We start from the raw sequence: 14,770 nt of genomic DNA, 5'->3' as shown, positions 1-14,770 counted from the left end.
CCTTGGACACATTTTTGTTGTTCCACCTCAGGTTCCCAAAGATCCTCACTGAGGAAAGAAAGCCATCAAAGAGCATTGATGTATGCTCAGACCAGCCCCTCTAGTTTCCAAACTGAGATATCACCATGTTTACCGAAATTTAACCCAGACTCGAATTCGAATTCTCTCTTCCTGCCCCTACCCCCCACTTGGCAGGTGGCCACTTCCGGAAGATTCCAGGGAAAGCTTCCACAAGTACATTTCAAACAGGTTCTACTTGACGCATTTTCACTTTGGCAAAGATCTGGGTGCAAAATTATGGCCAGAAATGCTGGCCCTCGTAAGATCTTTTAAAAAGAAAGAAACGATAAACCTGATTTTTGCAGTTAAATATGTTGCGTCTCTCTGACTTTCCCTACCTTCTTCCTTCTCCTAAAACCAACTCTGTATAAAAGAGAAGACAGAAACACTCTGCACTGCAGTTTATATTTTATGAAGCGACTTCCATGGCGGAAATCATTTTGAACCAATGAAACTGATCACTAGATGTTGTTCTTGCCTGAGTTCACTTCTTTTGACTTTGCCATACACTTCGGGCATGGGGGCTATGGGCGGAATGTTCTGAATGCACTAGGGGAGCTGCCCTGAAAGTCCCATTTACTTCCCCTTTTGATGCAAATAGACATGGCTAGTCTGGAAGCTTATCCCAAACTAAAGTCCTTAAAAAATCTTCTCTGGCTTCTAGATTCAAAGAAGATTTTTTAAAAAATAGGAAATCAGTTCTGTGAATCATGCGTGAGGTTGGCTGTCTTTTTACCCTGTTAGCATCAGGCAATCGAAGATGTAAAAAGGGCACAAGAGGTGCAGGAGGGGAGGAGACAGGGGTATCTGAAGAGCTTTGCAAGGGAAGGGAAAGCACATAGAGAGGAGAAGGAAATGGTCAGCATCATTCTGGGGTTTCCGATATTTTTATAAAATGCAGCTTTGTCATGGAATCTGAACATTTCTTTTTCTGGACATAGGACTCATCACCACCAGGCTTTAAGCTGGACCAATTAACCGTTAGTGGGGCAGGAGGCCAGTAGCTAGGAGAAGCATCATAATTTCACGTTGCCACATCTCTGACTTAGAGCCACGTGGCAGGAGGAAGAAGCACAATTTGAAAAAAAGGAAATGGTCAATGGCTTAGAAACACTCTTTCTCTGAACATCGAGCCCTGAACCCTGGATAGAATGTGCTCCAGAGGACAACCACAGGAAACTGCCACGCCAGGGTTCTCCTTCCAAATTTGGGATCCCTGGGAATGTCAGGAGGTAACGATTTAAATGAGAGAGCGGTTTAATGTGTTTTAAATGTCCATTAAAGCACGGTTTCAAGTAACCTGTCCTCTTGGGGAGCAAAGCATCTTCAGACGGTTATTTCGGGGAAAGCCTGTTCACTCTCACAGGCTCTTACCAACCATCTCTGCCATTTCAGAGACGATGGACATTTTATCACGAATCCGTTTCCAAAATGATTGGGTGTTAGCCTCCCCTTTGTGGCTAGGTCATCGATCACAGGTGTCAGCCGGGCTAGAGAACAGTTTCAAAGTCATACACTTAGCACCCACCAAATTTCAGAATTTCAGGCCAATTCTCACAGTCCACAAATGACTCTGAAGCAAGCAAGCCTCACTATCATGGCTCAGCGCATCCTGCTCCGAGAAAGGTCAGGAGCAGATCACAAAGGGCCTCACGGATACAAAAGAGAGAGGAATTACTGAACATTTCAGACGCTGAGGAGGACCAAAAGGGCCTTTGTTCCGCCACATTCAAATGAGAACTTTTCAAGACCACAGATGAAAACAGGGAGCAAACAAGCAATGATTACTCTTTTGCATTCTTTTTTTTTTAAACTTTCTTTTTAATAGAGCCTTGCATTGGTCAGTTCAAAAATTAAATTCAGTATTATAAACCCTTAGTAATAGCATTTCGAGAGGCAAGAGCAGCTCCAGCTGGGGAGAGAACATCTGTAAATCGTGGCAGCCACGGCTAATGCCATCACTGGGATGTGCGTGCATTCATGCTGGACGCTGCTACCGAAGGGTGAATCACCGCACCAACAAAATCTGGGGTGTCTAAAGTTTCATCTAGTGCACTGACTGGAGGCGCTACAGTTTAATACAGCTGAGGTTTCAGGGTCCCTCACACATCCTTCATCCAGGAAGGATGCACCACACATTCAAATATAATCCCATGATACGCCCTGATGGACTGGCCACAAAATGCACTCAAATGCAGGAGAGAACTACAAGATTGTCAGCAAGCAGTGCTCCAGAAAATGTTTCTAAGTCATGTCTAGTTTTAAATCTTTGGAATAAAACTGATTTTTTTTAAATACCCTCCAACTAACATATACAGAATTGCCTCCGGCAAATGGGCAGATTTTATTTTGTGTGTGTGTGTGTGTGTGTGTGTGTGTGTGTGTGTGTGTATGTGTGTGTGTTTTAGGGTGGTTTTTCTTTTTCTTTTCTTGTTTGTTGTTGTTGTTGTTGGTTTTTGTTGTTGCTGTTGTTGTTGTTGCTGTTGTTGTTTTGTTTTTTGGTCTAAATTGAAAAAAAGGAAAAAGAGAAAGAAAACTTTACGGGCCAGACCTCGGAATGCCCAAGCGTCCAACTGGCAGCTACAGCATTTGTGATAAGGAGGCTCCTTTACCCTTAGACGAATAGTTTCAACATTTCAGTGAAATCAAAGGTTGCAGAAAGCTGAGAAACCAAATGCCAAGGATCTTGAAGGTTGCTGTCAGAAATGTGTTTGTGTTTCTTACATTATTATTTCCTTTTAAAGACTTCAGTGTTGCATCCCAAATAGATATGGGGCGGCATTTTAACAGTCAATGAGTCAAACAGTCAAAGGAGGGCGGAAGGGGAGCCAGCTGGTATGAGGAAGCAGCAACCATGTGCGGACCAAACGCCATTTTTATTTTTTAGACGTGTCTTGAAGGGATGGTCCCAGAATATACAAAATATACAATCTGTCCTAATAACCACCCCGCTTGCTTGCATAGGCCATTTAATGGTCCTAAAGGCAGTCTTTGGAGTTGAGGCCAGTGCCAGCTAGCTAAGTATGCGGGTAGATAGAGACCGATGTTGGGTGTGTGCGATGAAAGTGAGGAAGGTAAGCCCCCTTGGAGTCAGCTTGCAGAGTACGCGTGAGGCCTCTGTTGACCCTGGGTGCTCTAGGTCACAAGTCATGAGGGGCTCTAGCCAAAAAGAATTAGAAATATGTCTCTCCTTTTAGACCATGAGAGAAACTTCTCGACCCTTTCCTTAAATGTCCACCCTTCGTTCCCACAATGGCATTTTGAATTGTGTGTTTTAGCAAGTGGGGGAATATGAGCTCAGTGGGCATGAGAGGAAGATAGGGTGATGCTTCCTGAAGCCACTAGACTCGGGAGGCATCCTCAGTTTTCCCCACTCCTGGAAAGAGTGATATTTTTGGCTTTTGTCAGGTCAGAACCCAGAGTTAGGTTAAATATGCAGCTGCCCTTTGAGACTAGCGACATCTATGCTGACAGTGGTTCTAGGGTGGCAATGACACACAGCACGGGGTTGGTCACTATGAGCTGAGGTCATGATGCCTCAAGGGGGGACGAGAGAACTGTGATGTCCCATCTGATTGGCTGCTCCGAGAGCTGGACATCCAGGTGCCGAGAGAGTCCTGGAGAGGTTTAGTCCATGGAGAAAAGATAAAACATTTAAGCTTCCAAATAAGCTTTTCAAGTTTTCATTAGCAAAAAACAGAGAGATTAAAAAGAAAAAATCTAGCACTGGCAATAAGGTGAGGCTCAAGGGATATACTGTGATTTATCATCAAGGACTTTATTCTCTTGGCCACTTTGCAGTCATGCTAGAAGTTTCCAGAATCCCTAGTGCATATGGTGTGCAAGAGTCAAAAAGTAAGAAAAGAAAACTCCTCCCTTGAGAGTGAAGTCTAGAGAAATGCAGGCCAGAAAGGTGTAAGGTGTTATTCCAGAGTCTGCCGCCGCTAAGGCCGTTGGTATTGACTTGAAAGATCTCAATAGTACTAAGAAGAACCAAAACCGATCAACAGTTCTGTGAGGAAGTCGGACGCACGGAATAGTAGGACTTTTCACACACAAAGGACAAATAAACCAAGAGTTAATTTTGGCTACCAAACTGCAATTTGGTTTTCTAGGTCATTTTCCCCCAACTATTTAGAAAGAAACATTAGTGCTACACATATGCAACTTTAAGACGTTGTATTCTCCTATCAAGTTGCACTGAGAAGCAAGTTAAATAAGCCCCTCTTACTGCCGTCCACCTGCAGAGACGTCACATCCATTTTCTTTGATTTCCATTGGCAACAGCGGGAAATAATTCCAATAGTGCTGAAGTAAGCAGCCAGTCTGCCTTGCTGAGTTCACTTGGTTTCCTTCTTCTTCGTCTTCTACCATCTGGCAAGGGCAAGGCATAAAGAATAGACGTATATATTTTAAATATAGCTGAGTGCATGACAGTGCGTGTGTGTGGGTCTATGTGAGTGCGTGTGTGTGTCTGTGTGTGTGAGTGTACACAGAGGTTTATACGTGAGAACTTTCTTCTGCGAGGCAATGGCTCCCCGCCTGAAGTCCAGCCCCCTGCCTCACGGCATTTCCTTCAGACAACGGCCGATGCCACGGCAACTCTGGCCTTTAGGGTTTTTAGATATGTCTCTTCATATGGAGGGCAAGATGGTCAGACCTGGAAAAACACCTAGGAAATATAAACAACAATAAGGATATAAGAGGGGTCCAGGTAACAATTTCCAGCACCCCTTTAGAAAATAATTAACCCTACCTTAAAGGGAGCTGGTACATACGTATTGAGAAATGAGGCAGTATGTAGGGAAGGTGAGTTCGAGGTCAGACTGCATGGGTTCAAATCCCAGCTCTTCCAATACTTGTGTGACTCTGAGCATGTTTACCTCCCTGTGCCTTAATTCTTCTTCAGTAAAACGGGGATAACTGTAGCACTTACCTCATAGGTTGGCCTGGGGGATAAAATGAGATGATCTATGTAAAGTGCTTAGAAGACTGCCTGGCCCATAGTAAGACGTTAGTGAACGTTAACTATTATCAAGGTTGTCGTTATTAAAGAAGAGACTAATGTAAAGGTGCTTTAGTAACATGGGCCATGCCCGTATATTGGAAGTAATGCCAAAAAAAAAACCAAAGCTGATGATGAGCCTGTATCACGGAATGGTGGAATTCTAACATTTTAACACCCCGATTTTAGTCTTGAGCTTTATAATGAAAGCCCAGAAATGCTGCCTGTCCTATAGGTCTACAGAGATACTCTATTATATAGTAAGTCAAGAACAAAAATGGAGAAGTGAGCTCACATTTATTGAGAATGAGAGGACATGAGGCCTGTGCTGGGTATTTCCCCTTTCCTCCGACACCAGCAACTGTATTTTCTCTTGGGTAGCCATGTTTCTGCATTCCCAGGGCTGTGGGGCTGACCCTCTTCCTAAAGCTACGGCTACAGTGGGCTGACTGTCATGTGACCCATGAAGATTCATGAGAGTCAGTCCGGGACCACTTGCTGAAACTATTGGAAGAGAAAAGCTCTTTTCCCGCTGGGGCTGCTGAGCTACTAAGATAGAAGCCAGAACTGCTGGTGTCCATTTGGCCACGTGGCAAACAGCCTGCTTAAGAACAAAATCAACAGGGAAAAATGGGCAGGAAAAGAGAAAGAGAATGAGTCCTTTTTTTTTTCTTTTAAATTAAATGTTTTATTTATTTTTGATACAGAGAGAGACAGAGCATGTGAGGGGCTGGGGCAGAGAGAGAAGGAGAAACAGAACCAGAAGCAGGCTCCAGGCTCTGAGCTGTCAGCACAGAGCCTGATGCAGGGCTCGAACCCACAAATGTGAGATCTGACCTGAGTCGAAGCCGGAGGCTTAACCGACTGAGCCACCCAGGCGCCCCGAGAATGAGTCCTGATGACAACATCTGAGACCCTGGATCCAGCCAAACCTAAAGACCAATCTAACTTTGGTCTTCTTATTCACTTGAGCTACCAAATACCCTTTGAAGCTAACACCAGACTGAGTCAGGTTTCTATAGCATATCACTAATAGAGCAGGCATTTCCATATCCCTGCAGCCTACAATCTAAGGTTCTGGCTAGAATCCCAGTAGAGTCAGCACATAAGACAGCAATCAATCTTAGCTCTGAGTGTGTGCTCTCCCTCTGGATTCTTCTCTTGAAAGTGGCCAATCTCTTCCCCATGAGAATATCCCCAGGCTCTCTCCTGAGGCCCAAGACATGCTCACAGTCCAGCATTCTTGGTAGGATATTAGCAAGCTACCCTGTTCAGGTTAGCAAGACTTCCTGTTTGGGGCGGGACTTCCCAGTGTTTGTTCATTCTTCAAACAAACAAACAAAAAACCCACCCTACCTCCTGTGTTGCGTTAACCCACCCTTCCCACTCTGTGTTGATTTCTTAAATAGGTACACATGCAGGATATAACCCCAAGGAAATGAAGCAAAACAGAACAAAGGCCAAAATGAAAAACATGTGAAAATGGGGAAAGTACAGTAAAAAAAAAATCTATCCCAATAATGTATTGAGTAATAATAATTCTAATTACACCTACTTATTTCAGGCCCTAATTTAATATGAGCAAGATATTTGGATAATCCCTTAGGATGCCATCTAAAGGGATTTAACTTACTATAAAACAGTGACAAATATTCTTTAACAGTAAGTGCTTGATGTCACTGGTATACAGATTAGCAATACAGCTCATAGGGAATTCAGCAGTTACCTCCCATGCCTCTGTCCTATCCTGAGGGCATACTCACTATTGACCACCTCCTGTTCTCTTTCTTCCCTCCTTCCCTCCCGGACTCCATTCCTCCTTTCTTCCTTCCCTCCTTTCCTTCATCCCAACAGCCTAGAGAAAGAGGATCTAAGGTGGGAAGTTCTTTTTGTAAGCATTTTTTAAAAAGTTAACATCCTCAATAAGAACTCTATAAAGAAGACATCATTCTTAGCTCCTCCACCAGCTGAGTTAATCATCGGAAGGAGGCAAAGCCAAAATGTGAACCCAAGTAGTGTGACTCTGGAGCCTGTGCTCTAGCCACACCTGCTTTTTAGACTGAGAAGAAGGGAGAGCTGAGCTGTCAATTTAAGGAGTTTGTAGCAAGTAGAGTAATGGGTTTGCCCCCTACCAAGTATCTACACCGAATCCCTGGAAACTGTAAATAGGTTACATGACAACAGGGAATTAAGATTGTGGATGGAATTAATTTGCTAGTCAACTGATTCTAAAATAGGGAGATTATCCTGGATTATCTGGGTAGGACCAATGTCATCTCAAATATCCTCAAAAAAGGAAGAGGGAACTGAAAGAGAAAACAGAGGGATGGCAGCAGACAAGAGCTCAAGAGCTTGGACGGGGAAGGGCCGGGTGAGTGGGGAAGAAATGTGGGCCACCCCCAGAAGCTGGAAAAGATGAGGAAATGGATTCTCCCTAGAGCTTCTAGAAAAGAAATGCAGCCTTGCCGACAGCTTGATTGTAGCCCCGTGTGACCTTCTAACCTACAGGAGGTTACCTGTAAGAGGGGGCCTATAAGAGAATGCATTTATAAAGTTAAATAAAGATGATACTAAATCTGTGGCAATTGGTAATGGCAGCAACTAAAAGATGATTCCAGAAGCGAATGTGGTCAGGCCTGAGCAGTGAGCACCTACAAGAAAGCAGTAAAACAGAGGCACCAGGAACCCTGGCTGTCTGAAAGAGGAACACAGGGATTGGAGATGGTGGTGGAAAAGACAGGTCTTGGCCTCTGGACAAAGCCTCTCTCCTTTCTATATCCTGAGAATGTAAGGAAAATAGTGTTCTTGATACAGAGCTTCATTTGAAGAAACCACTCAGTGATGCATGCGTTCAGATTTTTATTCAGCTTTACCAATTGCCTACTATGTGCTAGGTTCTTAGCAATACATGCACAAGCATCTATCTTTATGCTTCAAGATCTTTCAGGGAAAAGGTGAAAAAACAAACCAAGTCTTTCACGTGATGTGAAATGTAACTGCACTCCCCCTGAATCGAACTAGCATCATTATTTGTGCAAATTCTTGGAAGTTCATGGTGCTTAGAATTCAGACAAGATCCCTCACCATTGGGGTTGTATTTAATTTCAATATACCAGCAAGATACTTAGTCGTGATTAATTTATATTTATGAATTTATGCTTACTGAAGCCACATAGGAATAGAAAAAGGTAAATGCATAAACTACCCATCTAGAAATGCAGAATCAAATCATTCTAAGGGTAATATACCCCCAGAGGGTATTTATGAACTATACAACAGTCAGATGACCTTAAATAAGAAGGTCCTTAGTGATTGAAATTTGTTCACTACAGAGAACTAGTCAAACTGCTATTGTCATTTTGCTTGCTTATGACAAAGGCAGGGAAAAGTCATGTGGGCATTAAGCCAACAGCAACCCTCTAGGGCACTAAAGGGGCTAGATATCAGTTAGTATTTTTTACCACCTGTAAGTGGGCTGACGCAAGGATCACAATGTTTCCTCTCCACTGACCAAGATCTCGGAGGTACCGCGCTGATAGCAGTCTTCCTGAATTATAACTACGCTGAGTCAGCAGAACAGCGGCCTATGTATCACAGAGCCTTGTTTATCAGCACCAGCGGCCTCATGCTGCCCGGGCTGAGACACAAGCCTCATTCACCCTTCTAGCAAGGGCCACCCTGTTCAGTCTGATGGCAAGCAAGTGGCAGAGCCTCACGGCTTTCTGCCCCCAACCCAAACCTAAAGCCAGAGGTCACAAAACCCAAAGCCTTCAGGGGCCGGGCAGATAAAGTAAACTAGCGCCCTGCGCCAAGGACTATCGGATTCTACTGTTGATAAGGCATGGGTATGAAGCAATCCTGCTCTTCTCCGAGAGGAGACAACTGAGCAAGGAGAACACAGGGCAACTGGTGGTCTGGCTTCACACTGCGGGGGCCCAGGGTGTGGTGGGAACAGTGAGAAAGCAGTGATCACATGGCCATCACACATACATAGTGATGACTGTTTAGCTTCAGAAAATTATGGCCACACGGGAATGTAAGCCCAGTGTGACTGGATCTTCTGATTTTTCCGGACAAAGCCAGAGATGCAGACATTTTTGTGGCATCTGGTAATTTTAAATGTAAGCAAAGCCAATAAACAAAGAAAAACTCCTTTATTTTTTCAACCTACCCAACAGGCAATAGAAAAGTCTAAATTAGACTTCGTACATACTTTAAGACAGGAAGCCCCGTTCCTAGCTTAGCCTCTGGAGTGGTCTGCTTTCTAAGATCACAAGAAGCAGGAGGGAGGTTTCTTACACTCACGCACTGTGGTACCAACAGGATTCACAGTCCTGCTTTTCTAGCTACAGATGCCCTCTTTTCTGAAGGTAAAAGTCCTCTTAGGAATGCCTGCTCCCCAGTCACACCAGGCTTCCCTTTCATCTGCTTTGGGACCCTTCCAATCCTCCATGCCTCCTCCTGGACTGCTCTATTCTTAGCACAACTGCCACAATTGAAACGTAAGGTGCTGCCTGTCATGAGACACTAAAGGAGAACCCAACCCCTTATTCCTGAGAATAATTCCTGAGTGCGTTGTTGAGAACGCACTGACTACCGGCCAGTGCCGCAGGACTCTGACCCAGATCTCCCCCAAATCATAATCTCCCCCAAATACCATGTCACAAAACCTGTACCAACCATTTGCCCAGTGAATGTCGAGCTCCAGAAACCATAGGTTTTAGTGAAGAAAATAAAGCAAAAGACTAACCAAATTACCCATCTCTGACATCTCCTTTGCTGAAATACCCAGTTGGCTTGAAGTATTGCTCTACAGAAATCAGACAAATGGTCAGATTCAGTCCTAGTGTATCAGCTGCTGGACAGCTGTAAATTCCTTAAGAAGTCAGCTGCTCTAAAGAGAGGAATACTAACTGCCAATTTCCCAGTAAGAATTGTTCATCCATTTCTAAGGATGCATGCCATCCGTAATGCACCATCTCCGAGTCACAGCCCCGCCACTCTTCAGGGATGGGCGTCTTAGGCGTACGCCTGCCACCGCCATAATGTGACAACTCAGAGGACTCATCCTCACCCCAGTTGATATCACTCTCTCTCTCTCTCTCAAAGAGCTGTGGGCAAAGAGCCACCCTGTGTGCAGCTCTTTGACCAGAGAGACTAGACAGGACTAGCAGCCAGGACTAGAGAGAAATGAACTTGACATGGCAGTGGAGGGAAGATGTCAAATGGGAAACATTCCTGAAGTAGAATTTGCAGGAAAGCGGCTGATTCACATAAATTCAGGAGGCCTTGACAGTAAGGGATAGAAATTAAAAATCAGGTTGTGTTCTTGCGTAGCAGAAGAGAGCTCCGAGGGAATGAGGGAATGAGGGACAATAGCCTCGTAAAATGGACTTCTGCGGCCCTGGGGTGGGAGGTTATCTCTGGACGCCAGGAGGCATGGGGGCTTTATTTAGTTCTTAAAGAATGAAGATAAGAGGAAAATAGCCTCTTCAGGAAGAAGGGAAAAAAGGAGGAAAAACATGAATGCTCCTTTATAAGCATCTTAAAAGAGCACCAAGCCAACCGGCTGCCCATGTGAGATGGCCTCTACTGCTCTGCCCTCCACACACACACACACACACACACACACACACACACACACACACACACACACGACTACAGAGGAAGGCCTGGTGCGGGAGGTGCCAGCACAGGCGCGGGGAGGCAGGATGTGAAAGCGATCGCATTTCCTCCCACGGAGAGCCAGGCCTCCATGGACATCCTGCACACCCCCCTGCCATCCTGCGGGCTGGGGGACCCTGAGGCTTTCAGGGCTTTTATCGTATTAGGAGCATTTTTCTCATCATAACTGAGACCTTTAGTATTGCATTAAAAAGATGGTTAATTTTCTTAAGCTTCCTTTTAAACACAGAAATAGGATTAGAAGGATAACATGCTCAGATGCAAGCCCATTATTTGATTATGTCTAAACCTAATCCTGCCTTCACCTTGGCCTGCAGAGTCTCCGTTTTGGGGTTTATTGGTTGATAATGCCAGGCCTGTCAGATACTATTACTTGTGTACTATCTGTTGCTACGTGCTCTTTCTTCCACTATCAAATGCTGAAGGTTTGAAATTGAATTATAGGGTAAGTTCTCAAAGCCTCGCCATCTTTTAGACTTCAGTACCTATTTTCAAAGGAGAAAGAATGATTCCAGCCCCTGAAGAATGGGGACTCTCTCCAGTAAATTCATTTCTAATAACGCTTCAGAGGAGAGCCTTCTGAGTAACCTCCTTTCCGTTAAGCAGGCTTTCTATTCTTTCATGTTATTAAGAGTGAGGAAAACTGGTATTGATGTTAACAAAAAGATCAGAAGAAACAGCTACAGGTGACCATTCTCTAGCCTATTACTTTTCATATTACAGTAAAATTATCTGTCACATAATCTCCTGGAGGGTAGGAACTGTGTCATATTGCTATTCAGTGACTAACATGATTCCTGGCTCAAAGCTGGCATTCACTAAATACCTGTGTTACTGGACCAAGAATCCATATGATCTCTTGATTTTACCCTGGAAGGCACCCTATCTCCTTGGTTTTCCCGGTAGCAAAGCCAAAGGCATTCCCAAGCCTGAGTCTCCGAGACAGAGGCTTGGGATAACCCCAGAAGCATATGGGTGGCCCAGCCCCCAACCCACCTCACCTTCTGCCCTCCCCATCCCGGGAGCTTCTATGTTTCTTTACCTGTCGCAGTGGTTGCATTTAAAGGGCTTTGCACCTGTGTGTTTCCTGTAGTGCCTCGTGAGCTCATCGCTTCGTGCAAAACGCCATTCACACCCTTCCCATGAGCACTTATAAGGCTTCTCACCTGCAAGAAGAGATGGAACGACCATGGTCAACAACAGGAACAAATTGGCCACACACCTGACCGGGTGCTGCTACCTATCCGTTGTCTTGGAAAAGGGCTGTGGAAGTCATTCGTGAAAGACTACACTGCCTAATACCCTGTGTCACACTTGCTTGAGTCTCCTGGTGTGTTGTTGTTGTTGTTGCTGTTGTTGTTTTTAACCTTCAAAAGTGGTTTCACAGGATCCTCTAATCTGGAGCTGTCATTTCAGTTCACAGAGTCAGAGCATTTCCTTCAACTGGTGAGGGATCAATTTTTATTTATTTTCTATTCCCTGGAGCATTCCGACCCCCACTGTCCAAGCAGAAAGGAAATGTGCTATTTTCATCTGAACCACAAATGCTTCTAATTCTATTTTTCTCCAGAACCTACAGTAATTTACCATTTCAGCCTTTTTAGCCTTCTCCCTCCTCTTCCCTCCTACCACAAACTGGAGCCAGGGACCCGACTGACAAGGCAAACAGCTCAGGTCGCCCAGAACCACTGTGCCTTCCAGTAAATGGGAGTGGATGGACAGTCAGGAGAAAGGGCTACGGTTTGAGAGTAAAACAAAAATCACTTGACGATTCCTGGCATTTATGTAAAATACAGTCACAGAGTCCTACTTATGAAGCCCATAACTTAATGGCTCCAGAGCTTTCATAGTAGAGAGAGATACAGAGTATTACAACATATTTTTAAAGCCAATTTGTAGAGCAAGGTTTTAGCCACAGTGAAGTTGCTTAGAAGTACGAAATTTGAGCTCTTGTGCTCAAGTGACCTTTTCACACAGTAAATACAGATGGAGGGATATGTAAGAGAAAGTACATGATTTTTCCTTAGACCTCTTTTTGTAACTCATCAACGTCTGTCACCAAACATGGCAAATATTTACCCTTCCAACTGTATGGTGGGCTGGTTCTTATTCAGAAGAAAAATAATCTTAAAAACCCCATGGAATCATGAGGGGTACGGAGCCCTCCTGAGAGGTGGGGTAGCATGATGGTCAAGACGTCTGAGGTCGACCTTCAGCTTTCCATGCTTCCCCCAACTGTCTAACCTTGGGCAAGTTAATAAACCTGTCCGTGCCTCTGCCTTTCTAGAGATAATAACAGCATGTACCTCAAAGTGTTTGAAGACCATAACTTAATATACCTATGTAATATATGTTAATTAGAACAGTGTCCGGCACATTTAATGTTAACGTAACTGGTAAATATTATGAACTGCCAAACCCACAACTTCAGGATACACACACAGGTGCCAAAGTAGTACTATGGCCGCCTCATTACATCTCTATTTTTAATAGCTAGACCTTCACGAGGCAGCGCTTAAGGAGACATTGCCCAGGTACTATACTTGACCCACTTTCTTCTTTCTGCCTTTCTCCTTCCCTTTAAGTTTGACTACAAAGTGTTCACAATTCTTTATTTGTATCACCTGGAATTGAACCAAACATGATTGAAAATTTTATTTCATTAAATCGATGCCCTAGTGAGCCATGGCTCTGTAAGGCCCATAGAGAAGAGGAATGAGAAACACGGGCACTTCTTTTAAAGGGAACCAGGAGGACATGAAGGAGGGCTAGAAGCACAGGAGGAAACCCATTCAGTTTTGGAAACCAGAAAAAAAAAAATCACTGAGCAGTGTTCAAAGTTCACCTTCTGAATCCTTAAAGCCAAAATTTTAGAAAATTGTACCTGCTGAAGAGAAGGTAGCAGAATTGGGGTATCAAATCAACTTTGGGCTTAGGACACTTGGAATCTGAGTTCATTACAGACCCTATGCCTCAGTGGCCTTCTCTGTCAAATGGGGCCTAGCTTCTCATGTTAGTTGTGAGGTTTAAATACATTGTCAAGTAGAAGACACATATCCTGAAGCCTGACACGTGGTAAATATTCAACCGATTTCAATGTGTTTTCCTCCCACATTCACCTGTGTTCTCAAGAGCTGTCTAATGGCCATCATCCAAAACTTCCAGAGCTCAGGCTCCAGACAGCTGAGCCTGGAATCACTCAATACTAGAAAGTATGTGTTTTTAAGTTCTAAATATTTCCTCAGTATATTGATGGAGAATGCATCAGGAAAATGGAGGGTTCTTTAGATCTACTCAGAATGAGTAAAATGCTGAAGGGAAAATAAGAGACCCCTGTTGGAGAGAGGTGTGCCCTCTTTGAGAGGTGTGTTGGCATCATTTACTTAATGTGATTGATTACTTCAAGGAAATCTGGCACAAACAAACAAAGGAGAATGACACCAAAGACGTTAGAAATCACAATGCCCTCCACCACCAAGGCTCTCAAATGCAAGTAAAACTGAAGTTTCCTGGAACCCAGGGGAACCAAACACACCCCAAAGGCAACAAGACATCTGGAAATCCCATGACATTCTACAGCGCCAAGGAGAGACATCCACTCCCCAAAATCAATCCCACAATCAAACTAACCCATCCATCATAAGCAACCAGGTTTTGAAGGACACACGAAGGACAGAGAGAAAATGGAGTTTGAAGTGGATGTCTTTGGGTATTTAAAAAAAAATTATTATTTCCAATTCTTTGGTTTTCCTCTTGGTGAATTTTTAAAGATAGTTTGGTTTCATTTTATTTTGACAAATAATATTAAGGATTTAGTCACGTCCTAGAAAAAAAAGTCAACTTTTAATTAATTATGGCACAAAATTAACTATCCTATCCAGTAGCTATTTCAGTGTCCCTTTTGCCAGTGTATAGACAGAAACTACAGAGAGTTTGACCTGGCTTTGGATTCTATCACCTAACATAGTTTCCTGCTTGCACCCAGAACAAGCCCCTTTGTGCCCTGCTAGTTTAGCCAAG

At 43.9% G+C, this 14,770-nt stretch overlaps 1 protein-coding gene across 2 annotated transcripts in view; it reads right to left on the bottom strand.

Annotated features, from left to right (window-relative positions):
* Positions 1 to 2,917: 2,917 nt before the first annotated feature.
* Positions 2,918 to 14,770, bottom strand: part of KLF7 (Kruppel like factor 7) — an 86,228-nt gene continuing 74,375 nt past the window's right edge. For both annotated transcript variants that reach the window (XM_029933971.1, XM_029933970.1), the window contains exons 4-5: positions 11,793 to 11,916; positions 2,918 to 4,732 (exon numbers count right to left, since the gene is read on the bottom strand). In XM_029933971.1, coding sequence (XP_029789831.1) covers positions 4,681 to 4,732; positions 11,793 to 11,916 — 176 coding nt within the window. In that variant the 3' untranslated portion in view covers positions 2,918 to 4,680. The remainder of the gene's footprint in view (positions 4,733 to 11,792; positions 11,917 to 14,770) is intronic.

Source organism: Suricata suricatta, chromosome 3, assembly GCF_006229205.1.
Source record: "Suricata suricatta isolate VVHF042 chromosome 3, meerkat_22Aug2017_6uvM2_HiC, whole genome shotgun sequence".
Taxonomy (NCBI): domain Eukaryota; kingdom Metazoa; phylum Chordata; class Mammalia; order Carnivora; family Herpestidae; genus Suricata; species Suricata suricatta.
The sequence above is the reverse complement of the archived record's forward strand: the minus strand, read 5'-3'. Positions and strand labels throughout refer to the sequence as shown.